This window comes from Vulpes lagopus, chromosome 4, assembly GCF_018345385.1.
Source record: "Vulpes lagopus strain Blue_001 chromosome 4, ASM1834538v1, whole genome shotgun sequence".
In the NCBI taxonomy this organism is placed as follows: domain Eukaryota; kingdom Metazoa; phylum Chordata; class Mammalia; order Carnivora; family Canidae; genus Vulpes; species Vulpes lagopus.
The window spans coordinates 60,812,237-60,835,460 of NC_054827.1; the positions used below are offsets into that span (position 1 = coordinate 60,812,237).

Genomic DNA, 23,224 nt, shown 5'->3' on the forward strand with positions numbered 1-23,224 from the left:
CCCACATCCCGAGAACAGCTCCCCGCCGAGGACGGGATGGACTTGGGGCCCAGGCGCTGCCCCAGGCTCTTCTTTCTCACCATCTTGGCTCTGACTGGGCCGTGGGCCCCGGGCAACCACCACCTCTGCAAACACAGCCTGCCTGGCAGTACCGCATGGCCCCAGCCCCGCAGGCCCCAGCCCAGGACCCATTGCCAGGCGCCCGAAGGCTGCAGGCCCGGCAGCCCCCCGTTGCACCTCTGGGCGAAGTAGATCTGGGCTGGGGACGGAGCATTCCTTGCGCACAAAGGAAGAGCGGCACAATCAACCACCCGTGGGGGCTCAGGAGGGCGTCACAGGCCGGCAAGGAGGCCGAAGAGTGGGTATCAAGTGGCAAACCCTTTGGGGAAACCCCGGCCCCAGCCAGGAGCCCATGGCAGGAGCGCTGCCGGGGCCAAGCTTGGGCCGCCTGAGCCTCCAGCTGTATCTGATCCTTTAAACAGACAAAGAACTCACATCCCGTCGGCAGATGCGGCTCCAGACCGGCAGGGGCAACCAGGTGTCAGAGGGCGGCCAGGCCGGCCGGTGTGGGGCAGGCGACCTACAGGCTGGGATGCTGGGAGGTGGCATCCTGGTTGTCTCTGTGAAACGGGCCCCAGGAGAGGATGCGGGGCGACTTCGGGATCCAACCCGCTGGTGCCCGGGGGCAAGGGACTTAACCTCCGAACCACACAGGATGACCACAGGGACACCCTGCTGGGGTCATTCCAGGGACTGATGCAGACTGTTACGTAGAGAGCCTCACCTCCAAGCAAGGCCCAGGAAAGGGATCCCAGGAGGATCCGGGGCTTCAATTCATGAACTTGAAAAATATCTCTTTATAAGAGGATGAGTACATTCAAGGCCCAGAGGCAGATCATTGACTACACGGCGCAATGGAGACAGGCTTCTTAATAAGTGTCACTGGGGCAACCGTGCGGCCCTAAGATGAGGCAAAGAGCGAGCTGACCCCGCACCTGATCCCATGTACACAAGTCTGTTCAGGGTTGTTGTCACCTAAATGTGGAAAGCAAAGCGATAAAACCTTCAGGGGAATCTAAGATGACATCTTCCTGAACTCCACAGAGGGAGGGTGGTCGTGACACGAGAGGACCTGGGTGCTGGCGGGTCAGTGCCCACACCTGGGGGACAGCCCTGCAGTCCTCCTGCAGCCGTGCAGACACGCTTCCCTGCTCTTCCCAGGGACACATCCTCTACACTGTCCACCTTTCAAATGGGCCTTTGCATTAAAGCAAATCCACAGTCAGGCCGGTTTTTTTTGTTTGTTTGTTTGTTTGTTTAGGAAACAGCCACTTTAATGAGGGAGAAACGTCGGCTCAAAATGCTAAAAAACCATCCCTGGGTAACTCAACAAATCCACCTCAGAAGCTGGACACTGAGCCCAGGGCCTGGAAAGCCACCTTGCCATTGGACGTGACCTGCCCACGTCAGGACCGGCCCCCCGCCACTCAGGAAAGGCCCCGCGGGCGCCAGGCAGGGAGATCTGGAAGCCTGGGTCCAGCAAGAGGCCGCCCCAGCCGGCCAGCTGGCTGCCCCTGGGCGCCGGCCTCCAGGTCACTTGGCCCCCTTGGCACAGACCCACGGTCTTGGCGAGGCACAGTCCAGGGCCATGAGCTTGCCCTCCTCCAGGCCTCCGCACTGGGGATCCGGCCGGTCCTCCTCGTCCTCCAGGAGTAGCTGGGGCGATACTCCAGGAGTAGCTGGGGCCCCGTCGATCCAGTGCCAGCCGTGGCGGCCTCGCCGGGCTCCCACCCAGGAGTGCTTACTGACTGGGTATCTGCTCAGGAAGTCCTGGGTGTGGCTCAGCAGCGGGAGGGTAGCATGGTGAGTCCAGCAGAAGGCCTGGCTGGCCTCCCAGGCCTGAGCTTCGGTGGAGAGGTAGTAGCAGTGCTCCTCGGACCACATCCAGCCCTGGGGGTTTTAAATGGTAAAAAGAAATCAAATATAATAAATATTTAAATACAGCAAAGCCGAAATACTCCATCTATGGGGGAGCACAGACAGGGAAGTGACACACACGCAGTGACAAAGCGACCCGGGTGTAGGTCTGACATCAGTGAGGCGCACACAAGACGTTGGCACTTCCTCCAGAGCCTTTTGTTTTTCATCAGCTAACTGTGCCCACGTTGTTCCCAAACTGTCTAGGATGCTCTACTCCCCAGGCCGTACTGCTGCACTGTCCCTACTTACGTCCTGCTTCACGTCTTTCTAGCCAGGTTACACCGTTTGGTCAGCGGGTACGTTCCTAACCACCCTCTGCTTCCGATACGGTCTCGCACATGGCTTTCTCCTCTTTCCTCCAATTTGCCCTTTGTGGGTCACCAGGCCGAGATACTGACCTAGGGACTTGGTTCTCGTCTTGTGGCCTTATCCTATCCTCCTCCTATGCTTATATCCGTTTTAAAATTGCAGATCAAGGGGTGCCTGGGTGGTGCAGTGTGTTAAGTATCTAAATCTTAGTTTGGGCTCAGGTCCTGAGCTTGAGGCCTGCATCAGGCTCCACTCTGAGCCCGAGTCTGCTAAGGCTTCCCTCTCCCTCTGCCTCTCTCTCTCTCTCTCAGTCTCAGTGCTTTGAAGATGTTGCTCCGTTGTCTTTTAGCTTATAATGCTTCAAACAAGAAATCTGCTCTCATCCTTACCACTGTCCCTCAGCACCTGTATAATACACCTTTTTTTCTCAGACTGCATTTATCACTCGTTTTAAGAAATTTGATGTGATCTAGGCAGCCCGGGTGGCTCAGCGGTTTAGCACCGCCTACAGCCCAGGGCGTGACCCTGGGGTCCCAGGATCGAGTCCCACCTCAGGCTCCCTGCATGGAGCCTGCTTCTCCCTCTGCCTGTGTCTCTGCCTCTCTCTCTCTCTCTGTTTGTGTGTGTGTGTGTCTCTAATAAATAAAATCTTTAAAGAAAAAAAAAAGAAATTTGATGTGACTTGCAATGGTGTCATTTTCTTTGTGTTCCTTATGCTTGAGCTTTACTAGGATTCTCAGATCTGTGGGTTATAGGATTTATCAAATTTAGAAACTCTCAGCCATTCTTACTTTCATTATTTTTTTCTGCCCTTTCCCCCATTTTTTTCTTCAGAGATTCCAATTATACTCATCTTTGGCTACGTCAAGTTGTCCCTCAGTTCACTGATACTCTGCTCATTTTTTAAAGTCCTTTTTCTATCTGTTCATTTTGGGCAGGTTATATTACCATGTCTTTAAGTTCATTAGTCTTTTCTTCTGCAGTGATAAATGTAATCTCTCCCATCTAGGGTATTTTTTTACCTCAGACATTATAGTTTTCATCTCTATCTTTCTATGTTTAATCTATCATGTCTCTTCTAGCATGTTCAGTCCTTTCTCTGATATGAACATATGGGATGGTGTTACAGGAACTCTGTTAATGTCCTTAACTACCAATCCTATCAGCTATATCATTCCTGAGTTAGTTTCAGTGAACTTTTTTCCCTCATTATTGGACATATCTTCCAGCCTCTGGACGTGCCTGGTAACACTGGAGGTCAGATGCTGTTAATTTTACCTTAGGAGAAAGATATTTGTGTGGATACAAAAATCTTTATTTCTAAGTCTTTGGAAAGTAATGTGGGCAGTGGCATGACTCGAAAGCACACTGACCGCCAAAAAAAAAAAAAAAAAAGGTTAATATCTATCCAGGCCTTCTCAAGGCTGAGTTCAGTTTGATATCACTGAAATCTGGAGATTCTAATAGGATTATTTCCAACAGAGAGAGAAGATGAAGACAAAGACATGGGGTGAGAGAGCCCTAATGGGAAGATTGTCAAGAAGCATGGTCTCTTTCTCATTTGTAGATACTTGGAGGATCTGTAGACCCCAACTTATGCAGATTTATACATTATTGTTATTACCAACTGTTATCATCTAGAGGACAAATGTTGGGACATGAGGGTCCTGAATCCTGAACGACCAAGGGAAGAGCCCTGGGCCTCCACTAAGCTAATATGGGCGTGCCATGGGAGAGTAACCTTCCAGAATGTCAGTTATCTCCCAGGGAAACACAGAGAGTCTATCCTAACATTGGGAAATCTTTTTTGGAATATCTGTGACGACAAAATTTTGTGCTATGACTAAACCAGGTCTGCCTTGAAAGTATTCTTGAACGTACTAACAAACAATTGGTTGTGCTTCAATATCTGCAGTGGTAGCTTAAAAATCTGGAAGAAAAATAGATGGTCCTGGTGCAAAGCAATTAGAGAAACTGACTCCACTGGAGCTTAGCCACAATGCTGATTTTAAGAGGATCAAATAAATCTGCACAGCTATGGGCTTCTCTGGGGAGCTCTCTTTTGCCCAGATCCTCACTAGGTCATGTCTGACAATGAAGGACAAATGATGCATCATAAGGGTTTCCAATTCTACAGTGTCACCATTTATACAGAAAAAAGAGCTAAAGCTGTGCCAATAGACTTGTTTGTCTCTTTAGAAGGGCCAAACTAATCTTCCTAGAACATCTTTTGGATCAGGTCACTCTCTCGTTCAAAATTTTAGAGTGGCTCTTCTTACCAAATGAAGGCTAAGTCATTCTTCCTCACTGTCAAAGTCTTGAAGAAGAGGTGTCTGCCCTCCTTTGCCTTACTTTTTTTCCACTATTCTCCAAGACAAGGAACACAGAAAATTTTATTAAACCTACTATGTGCAAGGCACTATTTGACATTTACATACATGCTTTTATTTTGTCACCCTTATTTTACATTCAGATGAAGTTTCAAAGAAACTGAATGACTAATCTAAAGTCACAGAGCCAGTGAGGAAAAGCCAGGAAGATATAAGCTAAGTTTGCTTGATTCCGAAGTTCAGGCTCCTTTAATCGTTATCTCTTAGTCTGCGCACCGTACCTTTTTAATATATAAATAATAAATGAATACAGCTCATTATTAAATATTCAAGGAATATATTATTATGTAAGAAACATGTGAAAGTCCCCACTCCTCCACATTCAACTCTCAAATGCCTCCCGCACAAACACTGCCAGCAATTTGCTGTGCATCTTTTGAGTTTTTACATCTATAAATATGTATGTGCAAGTAAGTACACATGGGATTTTTTTTTTACATAAATAAAAAAGTTCTCAAGCTTACTTTTACCTGGTATCATTACATAGTGATACTTCTCTGAAGCATTTATAAACCTATCCCAATATTTATAACAGTTACATAGAACTTCATAATTTGGATGTTAACCTTACTGTACTGAGGGGCACTGAAGATTCTAAGTCAGCAGCTCTCAAAACGCTGGCTAAAGGTACACATATTTATTGCTATTGTCAACAGTATGCCAGCACTAGTTTATCTGTAGTCTGGTTTCATCTCACTGATTATTAGTGAGGAAGATTATCTTCTTAAGTCTATCCATAATTTGCATTTCTGTTCTGTGAATTGCTTATTGCTAAATTTGACTCATCAGAATGGGGGGCTAGTTCCTTGTTATTTTCTTATTGGTTTGTAAATTACCCCTTCTATTATGGACATCGTTCTTTGTTACATGGGGTCCAAATATCTCCTCTTGGCTCCTGTCTCTTAACATTACTTATGATGTCCTTGGTCGAGTGAATTTAAATTTGTAATTGTAAATTTTCAATGTGTTTAATATAAATTTGAAGTTTAAATTTCTATGTGTTCAAGTTTATTGCTCTTTTTTCTTTATAGCATATGAGTTTTGTGTCTTGCTTAGAAAAAATATCGTCCTCCTCTCTTCTTAACTACTACCTTTGGCCAGGATAATGATATACAAAATTCTTCATTTCCCCTCCCGAAATACTATATTTCATTATATCTGTAATTTCAGGACATTGAATTATTTTTTCCAAAAACAGGTGAGATAGAGTTCCAGAGCCTCTATTTCTAGGAATGGTAGATCATATAATTTAGACCAGTCTTTACTGAGAATAACTAAAAAGCTAGAGGAAAAAGTAAAAAAACAAAACAAACAAACAAAAAACAGTCTTAAAAGCACCAAATAGCTAACTAATGCATGGAAGAGAATATAGCTTTCAAGTAATAGAGGAGGGGAAGTGGGATGATGAAACATGAGTTATTTTTCATTTTACATATTCTCAGAATTGATTTATTAATGTATTATTTAAGAGTTTTGCATCTTTGTTCAAAGGTGAGATTTACTTACAACTTCCCTTTTCCATGCCAGTTTTTTCTGGTTTGAGTGTAATAAGAATCATGCTTGCGTTAGTCCAATTTAGGAAGCCTTCCTTTTTTTTCTATCTTGGTAATAGTGTATAAAACAGAAATTATGTGTTTTTTGAAAAGTTTGGCAGCCAAAATCTATGGAAAATCAGGAATTGGTTGCCTTTTATATATAGATATTTGGATTTCTTCTCCATTTTTTCTATCACTTTTCCCCATTTTTTAATCCTTCTGTAGCCAATTTGGATACTGCTTTCCTATAAAATTTTCATTTCATATGGATTTTTTTATATATAGAACACTCTTGTAATTTGAAAATTTTATCCATAGTGGAATTATGTCTTCTTTCTCATATCTGCTTCATAATGTTAGGATCCAATTTATCAATGGAACATCTGATACCAAGTAGATGCTCATTTTGTTGAATACCTCTAACTCTAACAAAGTTTTAAAAATTTTCCCCCACAAGTTTTAAGATTTTCTATTTTGGGGTGTCTTACATTTCACCAAAATGCACAGAAGCAAGAGATTTTTCCCACTTATTCTTCTCAGCACTCAACCTGCTCACCATAGAATAAAAGATCCTTTCTACCCCCTTAGGTTATCCTTGATCCCATCCTCATCTTGTTCTTTATATCATCCCTGTTGGGATGGACATGGGAACTTTTAATCTATCCTTCATACTATTTAAATATTCTCTCATACTTCCCAAATCTTTGCTATTTTGAAACATTTTCTGGGAGAATCTTTACTCCTTCTCTCTACCTATGTGCATTCATCTCTTATTTGTATGATCATATTTTTAAAAAATTTCCATGCTTCTTTCTGATAATAAAGTCTTGTTTTATATATATAATACCTTCTCTTAAATTTCTATAGATGTTGACCATACTTCAAGATATTCTTCTATTGGTTCTAATAACTTTTTCCTTATGGATTATTTCATCTTCTGTGTATCTTTACTCTTCGTATATAGTTTTCTTCAAAAGCTTTGTGATTATTGGTAGCATTCATCTTTCTAGTTGAGACCCTTGTTCATTTCTCTATGAAAGCTGCTCTTGTTTATCAGAGCCTATCTGGTTAGAGAGGAAGATGTGCTGATTGGTAGAGTATGTCATGGTTTCATTTGTTTTTCTAAGGCTAAATCCCTTTTCCTTCTCAGAGCTGAATAAATATCTAGACCAGTGGTTGGCAAACTTATTCTGTGAAAGGTCAGATAGTAAATATTTCAGTATTGTGAGCCACATGGACTCTGTCTCCACTCCATTCAACTCTGGTGGTGGCACAAAAGCAACTACAGACACTTACGTAAACTAGTGGGCGTGACTGTATTCTAATAAAATTTTACTTACAAAAAATAGGTGGTCAGCCTATGAGTTTGCCAGCCCCTGACTTAAGCCATTACTTCAAAGATGGTGGTGATGGAACTTCCAATACCAAATTCTGATTGTGACAGGTGCTGAACAATCATGGTAAGAAATTTTAGCTAAATTTTAGCTACCAAAGCCCTAGCATGACTGGGCACTGTTTTGGGCTGTGTGATTCTATAATTTGACTCTACTCTTCCTTCCCCATTCTGGGAGATAGTTAATACTCCCAAATAAGTTTATTTTCTACTTAGGCAAAGTGAATCCTGTTATTTGAAACTTAAAGTCTAATTTATACATCCTCTTCCTTACATTATAGTAACTCCTCTAAATTTCTTTTCAATAACAGTTCATGTTTTCTTGTACTAGTGTAAATTACTTCTATCTTTATCATTGTTTTCTGTCACCTTTGCAATGTACTCATTCTGTCACTGTGCTTCACTATTGCTCAGCCAGTTTGGGAGATGTTTTAAGCAGTGAGCGTTCATTCTCTTCAGCTATTGCCTGAGGATCTTGCTTTGACTCTTGTAGAATGTATTTCTCAGCCTCCTCCTTATGTGTAATGCTTAACTCATTCATATGTATATAACATTTCAGGTGCTCTTTTCTCACTTTGAAAGTACTACCTGTATACAAAACTGAGCTCAAGCATCACCACCTCCATGAGGCCAACTTAGACTTCCAGCCTTCATCAATATATTTGTGCTTCAGAGGGGAAGATGGTGGCATAGTAGGGGATCTTAGACTCAACTTCTACTATGGATACAACTAGAAACTATCATATCATCCTAAATATCCCGGAAATTGGCCTGAAAACTGGCAGAGCAAACTCCACAACTAAAGGTAGAGAAGAGGCCACATCAAAGAAGGTAGGAAGTATGGAGACATGTTTTTGAAGAGAAATAGATCATGACCCCTGTGGTGGGGAGGGAGCTGCAATCATGGTGAAGGACAAGAGATAGACCAGCACACAGAGGAACACATGTGGAAAACAAATATCCACAGCAACTGGCTTGGAAGACAAAAGGGACCGAATTTGGTGAGTTCTTGCAACCAGCAGACCTTGGCTTAGACAGGGCCCAGAGAGTATTAGGGCTGCTCGTGGGGAGAGGGCAGGGAAAACGGCACACAGACATATAGTGTGGAAAGTGTTCCAAAAAGCACCTGATACACACAGTGAGGAGGTTATTTGCTCATCTTGGAGCATGTCCCAGAGAGGCAGTGGTCATGGACAGGCACCTCTGGGAACAAAGGAACTGGCCAGTGCCATTTCCCTCACCTGCTTCTCAATATAAGCACAGGGCCACATGTGGGAACAAGTTCAATGCCACTACTCACTACCTAACTTGCTTACACCATCCCCGCCCCCCAGGCTTTGGTAGAACTACCTCTACTAGTCATACTCCCTCCACCCCAGCATGGCAAGCCCCCTCCCCTAGAATACTAGCCTAAAACCATACTCATACTGCATTGTCTGATGCAGGAGTTTTTGTTTTTGTTTTTAATTCAAGATGCAGTTCATTTGTTTGTTTATTTTTAAGTAAGCTCTGTCCAGTGTGGGGTTTGAACTCAAGACCCAAAGATCAAGAGTCACATGCTCCACCAACTAAGCCAGCCACCCCTCTGATACAGGAATTTTGTAGAGCCTTGGTTCTGGCAGTGGTGGTGACAGGTCCCATTTCACAGACCAGAGCACATGTAGTTAAAATGTACCACATTTAGTTAGGGACCAAACATTGCCCATAATAGGCAAAGAGAGCCTCTGCAGATGACTGGTCTGATGGATAAAGTGGCCAAGAGACAAAAGCAGACACATGTAGCACACACTGGAGGCACTCCTTGAAGTGCTGAGAAAGAGGGGATACTACATGGCAGGGCAGTATAAGACCTCTTCTTCATTAGGCATTGCCCTCAAGAATGAGAGACATAGCTGGCTTTCCTAACACAGAAAAATGGGCACGCAGACTCAGATAAAATGGGAAGACAGAGAAATTTATCCCGAAAGAAAGAACAGGACAAGACCATGGAGATCAAAGCAAAACAGAAATAAGTAACATGCCAGATGGAGTAATTAAATCAATGATCATAAGAATACTCACTGAGCTTGAGAAAAGAATGGAAGACAACAGTGAGACCCTTAACACAGAGGTTGAAAAAAAAATCAGAGATGAATAGTGCAATAAATAAGATTATAAACAAAATGAAGGGACGCCTGGGTGGCTCAGTGGCTGAGCATCTGCCTTTGGCCCAAGGTGTGATCCTGGAGTCCTGGGATCGAGTCCCACATCAGGCTCCCTGCATGGAGCCTGCTTCTCTCTCTGCCTGTGTCTCTGCCTCTCTCTCTCTCTCTCTCTCTCTCTCTGTCTCTCATGAATGAATAAATAAAATCTTAAAAAAAAATAAACAAAATGCAATGAACAGCCGACTGTAAGAAGCAAAGGAACAAATTAATGACCTAGAAGACAGAGTAATAGAAAGTAATCAAGCTGAACAAAAGAGAGATAAAAGAATTATGCAAAATGAGAACAGACTTAGGGAACTCAGTAATTCCATCAAATGTAATAACACTCAGAGGAGTCCCAGAAGAAGAACAGAAAAGGAGGCAGAAAATTCATTTGAAGCAATAATAGCTGAAAACATCCCTAATATGGGGAAGGAAACTGATATCCAGATCCAGGAGGCACAGAGAACCTCCAACAAAATCAATAGAAGCAGATTAACACCAAGACATATTGTAACCCTATATTAAAAACCACTAAAAAATATGCGAAGAATAGAAAGAAATCCAAAAATATCACTAACAGAAACCAGCAAACCATGAAAGAGAGAAAGACAAGATCAGAGAAAATCTTCAGAAAAAAACCCACAAAACAATAAAATGGCAATAAATACACATCTAGCAATAATTACTTTGAGTGTAAATGTACTAAGTGCTCCAGTCAAAATACACAGAGTGACAGAGTAGATTAAAAAACAAAGCCCATTTATATGCTGCCTACAAGAGACTCATTATCTACCTAAAGACACCTGAAGATTGAAAGTGAGCAGATAGAGAAACACCTATCATGTGAATGAATGTCAAAAGAAAGCCAGGTAGCAATACTTACATAGGACAAAATAGACTTTAAAACAATACCATAACAAGAGACAAAGAAGGACACTATATAATAATAAAGGGGCCGATCTAATAAGAAGATTTAACAACTGTAAATATTTATGCACCCAACGCAGGAGAAATCAAATACATGAAACAGTTAATAATAAACATAAAGGAACTAATCAATAATACAATAATAGTAGGGGACTTTAATCTCTCAGTTGCATCAATGGACAGATTATCTAAACAGAAAATCAACAAGGAAATACTGGCTATGAAAGACACAGTGGACCGAATGGATTTAACAGATATATCCAGAACATTCCATTGTATAACAGCAGAATACATGCTCTTTTCTAAGTATATATGGAATATTCTCCAGAATAGATCACATATGAGGCCACAAAACAAACCTCCACAAATTCAACATTGAAGTCATAACATGCATCTTTTCTTACTACAATGCTATGAAGCCAGAAGTCAAACACAAGAAATAAGCTAGAAAGACCACAAATACATGGACACTAAATAACATGCTACTAAACAATGAATGGGTCAATGAGGAAATCAAAAAAAGAAATTAAAAAGTACATGGGAACAAACGAAAAGGTAAACACCATGTTCCAAATCCTTTGGGATGCAGAAAAAATGTTTCTAAGGGGGAAGTTTATAACAACAGACCTACCTCAAGAATCAAGAAAAAATCTAAAATAAACAACTAAATCTTACACCTAAAGGAGCTATTAAAGGAACAACATAGCCTAAAAACAGAAGAAAATAAACAGTAAAGATCAGAGCAGAAATAAATGATATAAAAACAAACGAATGAACAAATAAAAGAAAGATCAGTGAAACCAGGAACTGGTTCTTTGAAAAAATGAGTACAATTAGTAAGCCTCTTACCAGACTTACCAAGAAACAAGAAAAAAAGAGAAAGGACTCAAATAAATAAAATCATAAATGAGAAAGGAGGAATAATGACACAGAAATTCAAATTATAAGATAATATTATGAAAAACTCTTATGTCAACAAATTGGACAACCTAGAAGAAATGCATGAATACCTAGAAACATATAAACTACCAAAGCTGAAACAGTAAGAACCAGAAAATTTTGACAGACTGATAATATACCAATAATGAAGCAGCAGAAAGAGAAATTATGAAAACAATCCCATTTGCAACTGTACCAAAAATGATGAGATATTTAGGAATAAACCTAACCAAAGAGGAAACTGAAGGTGACACAAAAACCTGGAAAGACATTCCATGCTCCTGGATTGGAAGAACAAATATTGTTAAAATGTCTATACTACCCAAAGCAATCTACACATTTAATGCAATTCCTATAAAAATGCCAACATTTTTCACAGACCTGCAACAATTTTAAAATTTGTATGAAATCACAAAAAACCCCTATACAGCCAAAGTGATCTTGATAAATAAAAGCGAAGCTGGAGACATTACAATTCCCGACTTCAAGTTCTATTACAGAGCAGTAGTGATCAAGATAGGATGGTACTGGCACAAAAATAGACACAAAGATCAATAGAACAGAATAGAAAGCTCAGAAATAAACCCACAAGTGTATGGTCAATTAATTTTCGACAAAGCAGGAAAGGAAATCCAATGGGAAAAAGACAATGTGTTCAACAAATGGCGTTGGGTAAACAGGACAGCTACATGCAGAAGAATGAAACTGGACCACGATCATACTCCATACACAAAAATAAATTCAAAATGAATTAAAGACCTAAATTTGAGAACTGAAACCATAAAAATCCTAGAAGACAACATAGTAACCTCGTAGACATCAGCCACAGCAACTTTTTTCTAGATGTATCTCCTGAGGCAAAGGAAACAAAAGCAAAAACAAACTACTGAAGGAAACAATCAACAAAACTAAATGACAACCTTTGGAATGGGAGAAAATATTTGCACATGACATATCTGATGAAGGGTTAATATCTAAAATATAGAGAGAACTTACAAAACTCAACACCTAAAAACCAAATAATGAAGTGCAAATATGTGCAGAAGACATGAACAGACATTTCCCCAAAGAAGACATCCAGATGACCGACAGACCCATGAAAAGATGCTCAACATCACTTACCATTGTGGAAATGAAAATCAAAACCACAATGTGGTACCACCTCACACCTGTCAGAATGGCTAAAATCAACACAAGAAACAGGTGTTGGTGAGGATGTGGTGAAAGGGGAGCCCTCTTACACTGCTGGTGGGAATGCGAGCTGGTGCAGCCATTCTGGAGAACAGTGTGGAGGGCCCTCAGAAAACCAAAAATAGAGCTACCCTACAATCCAGCGATCACACTACTGGTATTTACCCAAAGGATACAAAAACACTAATTCAAAAAGATACACACATCCCTGTGTTTACAACAGCATTATTTACAACAGTCAAATTATAGAAACAGCCCAAGTGTTCATCGATTGATGAATGGATAAAGAAGTACACATGCACATGCAATGAAATATTATTTGGCCATAAAAAAGAATGAAATCTTACGATTTGCAACAACATGGATGGAGCTAGAGAGTATAACACTAAGCAAAGAGAAAGAAAAATACTACATGATTTCATTTATATGTGGAATTTAAGAAACAAAAACTAATGAGCAAACAGTAAAAAGAAACAGAGAGACAGAAACCAAGGAACAGATTCTTAATTATAGAGAACTGATGGTTAACAGAGTCGGAAGTGGGGGGGGATGGGTTAAGTAGGTGATAGGATTAAGGAGTCATCTGTGATGAGCACAAGGTGATGTACAGTTATCCAATCACTATGTTGTACACCTGAAACTAATACAAACTGTTAACTGGAGTTAAAATTATATAAATATATATACACATATATACATATATACATATATACACATGTATGTATATATACATACATATATACACATATATACATATATACATATATACACATGTATGTATATATACATACATATATACACATATATACATATATACATATATACACATGTATGTATATATACATACATATATACATATACATGTGTATATATGTATATATATGTGCTCTAAGTTCTCAATGTGAATTCTATATTAACTGGTCCTGAATTAACTTGTTTAGGGTAGTTTTATAATGATAAGATCTAACATTTATCAAGTTATTTCTATGGCCTAGACATTGTTCAAAATACTTCCAAGTATTAATTCATTTAACCTCCACACTCCCTGAGGTGGACACCACTATCATCCTAGTTTTACAGATGGGATAACCAAGGCACAGCATGGATTAAGAAAACTGTCCATGGTCTTACAGTTAGTAAGTAGCACAATCAAGATTCAAATCCAGAGTCTGGCCAGAGCTTTGGCTTTATTCTTTATACTGTACTATCTGCTACATGTTATTTTGTTTCCCCCATTAATCTTCATGCTTTTCCCTAGGAGCCTAATAAGGGGAATGGATCAGAAGGGATATAATTTGGTTCTCAAAGAGTAATTACCATGTGATAGCCATGTAGTTACTGTGATATAATTTCAAAGTTACTCTGATCCACCTGGTTCCTTCAAGTCTAAGAACAGTAGCCACCATCCTTCTGGAAGTCCCAAGACATTCTTATGTGTTATATGGCATACTTATTAGGAATAGCCCATGTTGGATGTGTAGGCATCTAGTAGTTATCACAGGTAGCCCTTGGTCCCAGGTAAAAGACACACAGTTTACCTCTGACAACTCCATATTCTAAGCACTTAGTGGTCTTTGATGGAGATCATGAGGGCGAGGTCACAATACTCGATGGGTTACCCTGTTTCTGTTCATTTTCAAAAAAAAAAAGAAAACAAAACTATGAGTCACTTACAGCTATCTCGAGAATACAGTATGCATTTTTATCTCTTTAAACTTGTCACTTAAATGTGCAAAAAACAACACACAGTGTTTAATAAATATTGACAGAATTTAAAAGAATCTCCCTTTACCTTTTACCTCAACGGCCATAAGAAGATGGCTGCCAGATGGTTTGAAGAACTAGCAAAAAGCCAGGTGTGTCAAGGTGACAGCTGTGAAGCAGAGGGTTTTGGTTCCTGGGATTACTCTGTAACAGGCTTCATCTCCAAGCAAACAAAAGCAGGCAGAGGGATTTCTGTCAGGAAACATGATTGCTCCCATTTGCAGCATGTAAGGTTGTTTGACACCTTGTGAATCATAAATACTAGAGACAAAGGCCCAGATCTTCTTTGCCTTGCTTGGGGGAATGACTGAATCCTTTGTTGTCACATATTACTAGGCCACGTTTTTTGGCAAGTTGAGATGTGTGTGCAGGGGAAACATGGAGGCGAGGTGATGGGGAAAGAAAGTACAGAAGGGGTGGAAGGGTCAAGATCTCCAACAGATTTGTCTCATCTCTTTCTAAAACATATTTTAAATTTCCAAATTTGCTAGAGGCACATTCGTAAATATTTCACTTTTAAGCCGTCATGACACTTTCCTTTTAATTTCTCTCCTTTAGAGGATAAATCTTGCCTTTTCTGGCTACATATTTATTGCTCTTTCTAGTCATTTCTGTCTCCATTGATTTCTCATTGCTTTCTCTGAGGGAAAGGACATGGTGACAGAGGCATACGTTTAATAGCAGGGAGTCAGCATTGACATTTCTAGGCTTGGAGATGGAGGAAGACTGGTCATCCGGTCATACTCAGTCACCAGACAGGTACAGACCTCAAGAAGAGCACCAGGCCGCAAAACCTGAAACCTTGAGGGTCTGACTCTGAGCATGAGCTTCTAGCAAACACAATTTGGGAATTATCTCCCACACTTGTGGAGAAAAATCCACCTCTTTGACCCGCCTTGAGAGCGCGCGTGCGCGCACACACATGCATCAATGAGCCCGATCTCATTGTAACCCGTAGAGGTGAAATGTTTGCATTGTTTTCAAGGTGGAGAATTGCTGTTCATCTTGAACTCTGAGGGAAAGGAGAAACAGGGAACCATTGGGAACATAAAACAACATGTTGAACTTTGAAATTAAAACAGGAAAATTCACTGCCTGACTTGCCCTCTGAAAGCAGCTTTCATAGTCCCTTGAAGAAAACAAAGGAATCTGTTTGTGAAAGGTTCATTCTACACATTTGCTCCTGGTGTCCTCTGTAACTTGGGGTCTGGCTTTGCAGAAGCTCCCTCAAGAAAGAGGGTCTGGATTTTAAAAGGTTTGAAATACCACTTTTTGCTTTTCCCATCCTTCCTGTCCCTGTTGCTTATGTTCTTTCATTCCAAAACCTATAGCAATTCTCACTACTACCTCCTGCATGTTCTCATAACTAAGAAACGCTACATCGACTCCTGGCATGTCTGTCAGTCCGAGGAGCTTCTCAGACCATTGCCATTGGCACAATGTGGTGGAGAGAACACTGAGTCTGAGACCTCAGATGCATTTTAGCACTACCGGAGGCCACTTATGAATAAGTCAAGTAATTGTTCTTTTTCTCAGCTTCCTTTAAAGGGGGTGGGGGAGACTGTTGTGCCCAAGATCGCGAATCTGAGAAACCAGCAAGGAGCCCACACCGATGCAATCACACGAGGGTTTATTTAAGAGCTCGAGCCTGGGTCCAAGCATATCCGACGCAGCGGAGCAGGGACTTGGACCCCAAGACTAAGAGGCTTAGCAACTTTATACGGGCCAGTGGCCAATGGGATAAGCAGAAAGTTGCACAGTCATGCTGGTCCGCTGAGCCGGATTTCCGATTAGGGTGTGTCCTGGTCTTTGATTAGGGTGGCCAGTGCCCTAAGTAATAAGCAGGTCAGCGCAAGGTGCAGCCCAAAATAGAGTCAGTCCTGCTCTGTTTGTCCAGGGGTAGGGGATTTTGTTCAATTTCCTGGGTCCCACAGAGACTTCACCAGACAATATAAAGTCCCTTCTAAATGATGTAATCCCAGGGTTCAAGCTTTCTTATGCTTAAATTGTGTGACATTCACCAGAATATAAACTATGAGTGCTAAGGTCTTAGTCTATTTTGTTCCCTACTATGTCCCCAGAACCCAGAACAGTGCCTGACCTTCAATAACCACGTATTGAGGGATGGATGGATGGATGGATGACCGAATAAATAGAGGGCATGTAACAGAAAGAGCTATGATCCAAGCGGAATTATTATGTGGAGCCCAAATGAAGAAATGAGTACGAGTCTAAGGTGGACAAGAAAAAACCCCATAACTTCAGAGGCCGGATGAGCACCAGAGTCAAGCTGGCAGGCTTGTAAAGTGATGTGTATAAATACGGAAAACTACGGAGAGAAAACCCAGATTAACCCAATAAACGAAGTATATGACAGAGACATGAGGGCCAAAGTGAACTGTACTCATAACCAAGAAAGCAGTACGTGATGTTACTATGAAAGCAATCTTTTTGTAATTGCTGGCATTGGTCGGATTCTTTTTAAGGTGAAGGATCTTGATTTCCATATTTTAAATGAAGGAGGAGTCTATAAAGGACGAGAAAATTAGGCAAAACAAGAAATTACTTGAAAGAAAATAAGCTAAAGAATTCAGTATTGAATTCTTATTTGGAGGAAACTAAGGGATGATGCTTTTAGTGTTACTATCAAATACAGAAAATGAGTTTTTTGATTCGTGATATAGAAAAACTTTCCGATTAGGAAGATAACTTAAAAAAAAAAAAAACCCACTTGCATCTAGGGAGGAGGCTGACATCTCTTGCCCTGTGCACATGGTATTGGCAAAAGTGGATGTTCGTGTGGAAAACAGCCTGGTAGTTCCTCGAACAGTTAAATGAAGTAACAGGAAAATTCAAATATCTATCACCTGATGAACCGATACAGGTGGTTTATCTATGCATGTGGTCGTCCATCAATGAAGAGAAAGTACTGATATGAGCTACATGGATCAACCTTGAAAACATTATTTAAACTGAAAAAAGCCAGTCACAGAAGATCACATATTTTATGACATTTTAAAGAAATCAATGAAAATGCAAAGTGGGTTGGTAGGTGCGTAGGTCTGGGGTGGGGGGCGGGAGGTAGGAGGATAGTGACTGCTAATGGGTCCGTGATTTCTTTTTAGAGTGATAAAAGATCTAAAATTAGATCAGTGACAGTTGCACAACGCTGTGAATATACTAAAACCCCTGACCTCTACACTTTAAATAGGTAAATTTTGTGGAACGGAAGTTACGTATCGCGACAAAGCTGTTTCGGTGCTTTCAGAGCAGCCGTCCATCTGGCTGAGAGGGTCAGGGCAGGCAGGCTAGGGTGGAGAACGGCTCTGCGGTGCTGTTGTTCCAGGCCGGGGACCCATAAAAGCATCAGAGTTAGGTGTGATCCGGACGAACCAGACTGGGTGTTTGGAAAGGTCACAGAGAGGGCAGCCCCGTGGCCCAGCAGTTTAGCGCCGCCTTCGGCCCAGGGTGTGACCCCGGGGTCCCGGGATCGAGTCCCGCGTCAGGCTCCCTGCGTGGGGCCCGCTTCTCCCTCTGCCTGCGTCTCTGCCTCTCTGTGTCTGTGTCTCATGAATAAATTAAAATTTTTTAAAATCTTTTTTAAAAAAAAAGGTCACAAAGACGTGTTCCCCGAGGTCAGAGAGCAGATGCTGACCGTACCGGGCACACAGACGCTCCTGGAAACCAGGTACCACTCGGCTCTTAGGGCCCAGAAATGCAAGGTCCAACAGGTGGAGTTGGAGCCGCAGGCCGTGTCCCCTGCGAGTCGCCTTCACTCCCACCTCCCTGCCCTCTCCCTTCCCCCAGCCCCGCGATCCCCACACACAGAACTCAGTGTGAACTTTGAAAATGTACGGGATGTGCTGCTGCTGGTGCGCCACCCGGCCCGACTCCCAGCCCCTGGAGCCCGAGCTCCCGGGCTCCCGCCTGCTGGCTCCCCATGCATCCCACCTTGTCACCAACATGAAGGAGCACAGGGGTAGACATGGGCCCGGGCGCCGTGGCCGTGGAGGTGGCCGTGACCGGTAGAGGTGGCCGTGGCAGGTGGCCCCCCCCGCAGCCCTCGGGCGTGGGGTCCCTGCAGATGAGCGGGCGCAGGCCCAGGCCGGCCTTCCCCCCGGGGCTGCTCCTCCCGTGGAGTGGACGCCCAGGAACCTGGCCACAGCTGGGCCCTCCTGACGCCCTCCCCTGGGGGACGCGCACCTGCCCACCCCCCAGCCCCAGACCGCGGGCCGCCGGCCTCTCCTCTGCCGCGGTTTCCAGCTTCCACCCAGGCCCATGATCCCTGCCCCCTGTGGCCCTCCTCTTCCCACAGCCCAGCCCGAGGACACGCCACTGGCCACAGTCCCCAGCGCATCGCAGCCCAGGGGCACTGATTCGCCTTGCTCCGGGGCCCAGGCCAGGTGACAGGTCACCCCACCCCCCCCACGGTCTCCGGGGAAATGGTGCTCCTGAGGCAACAGGCACCGGCTCCGCTGCGGGCAGGCCCCACTCCAGGTCGCACTGTGAGTCCCCAAGTCCCTGCAAAGTCCCTCCCATCTGGGAGCTCACATTTATTAGTGGAGGCGACACAAAAGGACACGGACAGGAAGCCACAGGGTGGCCAGTGGTGTGGCAACAAAGAAACCTTAAGTAGAAGGAGGGGAGAGACTTAGGGAGGAGGCCTGGTCCCCGGGGGTATGGGAAGGCCCGGCGGGGGGGTGCTGTGGCGACCTAGAAGGGAGCCCTGGGCAGGAGCTGTGGGGAGGGCCCAGCCCGCAGTCGGGGCACCCGGGGCATGGGGAGGCCAGGCCTGAAGACGGGCAGGGGCAGCAAGGGCACAGCCACCAGGGGGTGGGGGGCCTTCGACTTCTACTCCAAGTGAGATGCGGGGCCCCCGGGGGCTGAGCTGAGGGCTCCTCCGAATTTTCCAAGCATTGCACTCCAGCTACTTCATCGACAGTAAGGGGGAAACGGCGAAGGAGGGATGGAGGGGGGGCACCACAGTGATGCGGGCTCAGAGAGGACAGAGAGGACAGGGAGGCCGGGCGGGGCACTGAGAGGCCGCTAGCCTCTGGAGCTGTCCGAGCCGGAGCAGCAGGGTTCCCTGTTAACTGGGGGATGAGCCATAAGGTGGCCCCGGGACCTCTGCCCTGAGCTCCGCGGCCCGAACCCCATAGGCCTGCAGGGAGCTGACGCTGGCGCTGAGGGGAGCGGCAGACATCGGGAGTCTGGCTCGGGCCCCGTGAACCTGGAGGTGCTTTTCAGATCCTTATGCGGCGATGCCCAGTGGGCGCTCGGAGTTTGTGAGCGCAGAGGCCCAAGAGGTTGGGCTAAGCAGGTGCTCTGGAGAGCCAGCGGCATGCTGATGGCTCCGATGGGACCAGAGGGGGTCACCGAGGACTGAGCGCAGGCGACATCCTGCAGGTGCGCAAGGGCCCTGAGGATGTTTCAGTGTCTACAGAGAGCAAAAGCCCTTAGCTCCCCAGGCTGCTCCCAGGCTGGCTGTGACCCAGCCCGACCCCGCTGTTCCAACACCCAGCCCTTCCTGCTGCCCACCCTCCGCACCAGCCATTACTTTCATCCTCTCCCCCGAGACCCAGGCGCACCTGCACATTTTTTATTACAAGCCTTAACCAGTACCGACCTTGAAAGATCCAATTCAAATCCTACCTTTATTTATTCATTTGCTCCCCACCCCAAATATTTTTTGAAAATATACAGTGTCAGGTGCCAAAAATGTAGCAATGACTGAAGAAACCACCTTCTAGAAAGCCTTTCCTGACCCCTTGCCTAACTGCCCTTTCCTTGATCTTCTACAGCAAACAAACCCAGACGTTTTCATTGGCACTGACTATGGGCTGAGCTCCACCGTAGGCACCGGGACAAAATCAGAAATAAGAAATGGTCACAGGCTATTGGGAAAGCAAGCATGAGAACATGAGATCCAAAATAAGCATGTCCCTTGCACAGTAATAACAGAATAATAATAATAATGCAGAATAACGCCCTCCTGCCCTCCATCAAAGATACGCACATTCTAATGCCCAGAACCTGTATGTGACTTCGCAGGCAGAAGGGGAATGAAGATTGCAGGTGAAATTAAGGTTACTCATCCGCTGGCCTTGAAACAGGGACATTTTCTTGGGCCCACAGTGACGGCCAGGGTGTAAAAGCAGGAGATGGAGGCAGAGAAGAGTCCGAGAAAGATACGCAGCTCTGGAAATTGCCTTGTGGGCTTTGAAGATAGAGAAGGGAACCCCTCGCCACCAAAGGGAAGTGATCTCCAGAAACTGGAAAACACAAGGGGATGGGTTCTCGCCTGAAGTGTCTAGAAGGGAATGCAGCCCCGTCAGCGTCTTGATTTTAGTCCCATGAGTCCTGTGTCAAACCTCTGAACTGCAGACTCGTAACACTTGACTCTATAAAGTCATCCTGTTTTCCACCATTAAGTCTGTGGCGACCCGTCATGGGAGCAACAGGAAGCTAAGAGAGCACCCCACGGTCGGTAATGCTTTCAAAGGTGTGTGGCATCTCCCCCATATAAACTGCAAATTTCCAAGATCAGAGACCATGAAAACACTTTTTAAAAATATTTTATTTATTTATTAGAGACACACACAGAGAGAGAGGCAGAGACACAGGCAGAGGGAGAAGCAGGCTCCATGCAGGGAGCCCGACGTGGGACTCGATCCCAGGTCTCCAGGATCACGCCCTGGGCTGAAGGAGGCGCTAAACCGCTGAGCCACCCACCCGGGCTGCCCAGAAACATCTTTTAACTGCCCCCCCCCCCAAATAATGCTCATATTAGTCAGGGTTCTTTTGGTTGCAAGTAACAGAAAACTTAGCAAATAGTTTTCTTAAGCCAGAAAACTGGCTCAACACGCGGGAAGCTCAGAGTCCCTTAGCGTTGGGCACAGCAGAGAGGAGGTGCTGGTTGCAGGGTCAGGGCCACCCCTCCTGGGCCCTCCCCTCTACCCACTTCACTGCAGGTGGGCTGCTACCACGGCCGGCAAAGGCTTCTGACCGCAGCTCCGGCCTGCAGTCCCGAGGCCCAGCAATTCCTAAGGGAAGGGGCCACCTCTCCGCTCAGTCCGAGACTGACGCTCCTTGGATTTACACCTGTTGTCTGTCTGGCCCTGATCTGATCACAGCGGCCAAGAGACAACCAGAGTCTCCTTGCCAGCCCCAAGCCACGCTCCCCTTCCCATAGCAGGAGCAGGTCAGAACTAAGGCCAAGGTGCAGAGAGGACAAGCGAGGGCCCACAGGGAGCCCCCATCCCTCTGATGCTAGAGCGGCGAACAGATGCCAGAGGCAGATCAGGGAACAAAAAGGGCCATGAGGTCAGATTTCGGCTCATGTTCCATCTCCGTCCTTTGCTAACAGGGCAGCCATCAGCAGATCCCACAGCCTCGCAGAACCTCGGTTCCCCCCAAGCATAGGCGCGCAGCAGTGCACCTGCCTCCCTGAGTGGCTGGGAGACCTAGTCGTCTGCATGGACCGCCCCGCGGGGTGCGGGCTGCACAGGGTGCTCGGGCCCAGGCCCCCCAGGGCGGCGAGGGGGGCTGTTCAGGGGAGATCTTGGCTATCCCCAGAGCCCCTCACACTCCTCTCACTCGGGGGGGAGGGCTCTTCAGTCACTCGTTCAGAGGCAGCGACTCCCAGAGCTCCCTCAAGATACGTCCCCCACAGAATAGCCCTGCGAGGGCCGAGTGTGCACTGGAAGGAGAACACTAGGGCCAGTGTGTACACAGAACTGCTTTCACTTCCTGCCAACTGAAAACATTCCAGTGCCCTGAAGAGGGGGGATGCTGTGGGCTCCGAGGAGGAGCAAGCCAAACTCAAGGGTGGCTACACAATTAGCTAAATGTTTAGCCAATCAGTAGCAAAGCTGGGAGGGGGTATTTAGAACTAAAGGAACCAAATTGGGGTGGTTCTCGAAGTTAATCAAACTTAGAAAAAAAAATCCATCTGGCACTGTACCCAGAGCTAACCCACTCCCTGTGTCCCCTAGTGCTTCAAGCTACCACTACCCACAGTGAGAGCTGAGGCCGGGTTGGCAGCCCTGTACAGGGTTCCAGCCCCTGCTAGTTCATTTCTATGAAGACTCACTGAAGAGGGACCACGAAGAAGAGGGCGGCTCCGAGTCCTGAAGACGCAACACTAGTCTCTCGTTTCCTCGGCTCTTTCAGGTCTCGCCTTATTTTATACACTGGCTTAGACGCCCTCACCGCCGGGCCTCCACCATTCCTGGTAGCTATGTATTGTCCTCTGGGCGCTGATGGAGAGAGTTTTCCTCATCCCCCACATGCAGCCTGAAGATAAAAAAACTTCTAAAAATTCCATTCCACTAGAATCCAAGTGGAAAATCATATTGCAGTCCTGTTTCCAAGCCAATAAAGATGAACAATCCAATAGCGGGGAGGGTAAGAGAAGAAAGGGGAGACTTTGGGAGACAATGAACAGAGGGAAAAAGAAAAGAAAACCCTAAAGCTATCTTCAAATGTCAGGGGACACAATGAAATTGAGTTGCCCGGATGCACTGAATGAAAACGTTACGTAGTCGTTCCCCAACATCTTTTTAGCAGAAATGAAAGGCTGCAGGTTGGCCTACCCAAACGAGGTGTGGG

The 23,224-nt window shown here is 44.9% G+C and overlaps 1 protein-coding gene across 3 annotated transcripts in view; it reads right to left on the minus strand.

Moving 5' to 3' along the window:
* Positions 1-1,356: 1,356 nt before the first annotated feature.
* Positions 1,357-23,224, minus strand: part of LOC121489886 (killer cell lectin-like receptor subfamily G member 2) — a 41,082-nt gene continuing 19,214 nt past the window's right edge. For 2 of the 3 annotated variants that reach the window (XR_005987447.1, XM_041753327.1), the window contains exon 3: positions 1,357-1,950. Coding sequence is in view for 2 of the 3 variants with exons in the window: in XM_041753327.1 (XP_041609261.1) it covers positions 1,594-1,950 (357 nt within the window). In the remaining variant the exon portion in view is untranslated. Of the gene's footprint in view, positions 1,951-14,388; positions 14,416-23,224 lie in introns of those variants that run through there. The other variant, XM_041753328.1, reaches the window with a different exon arrangement.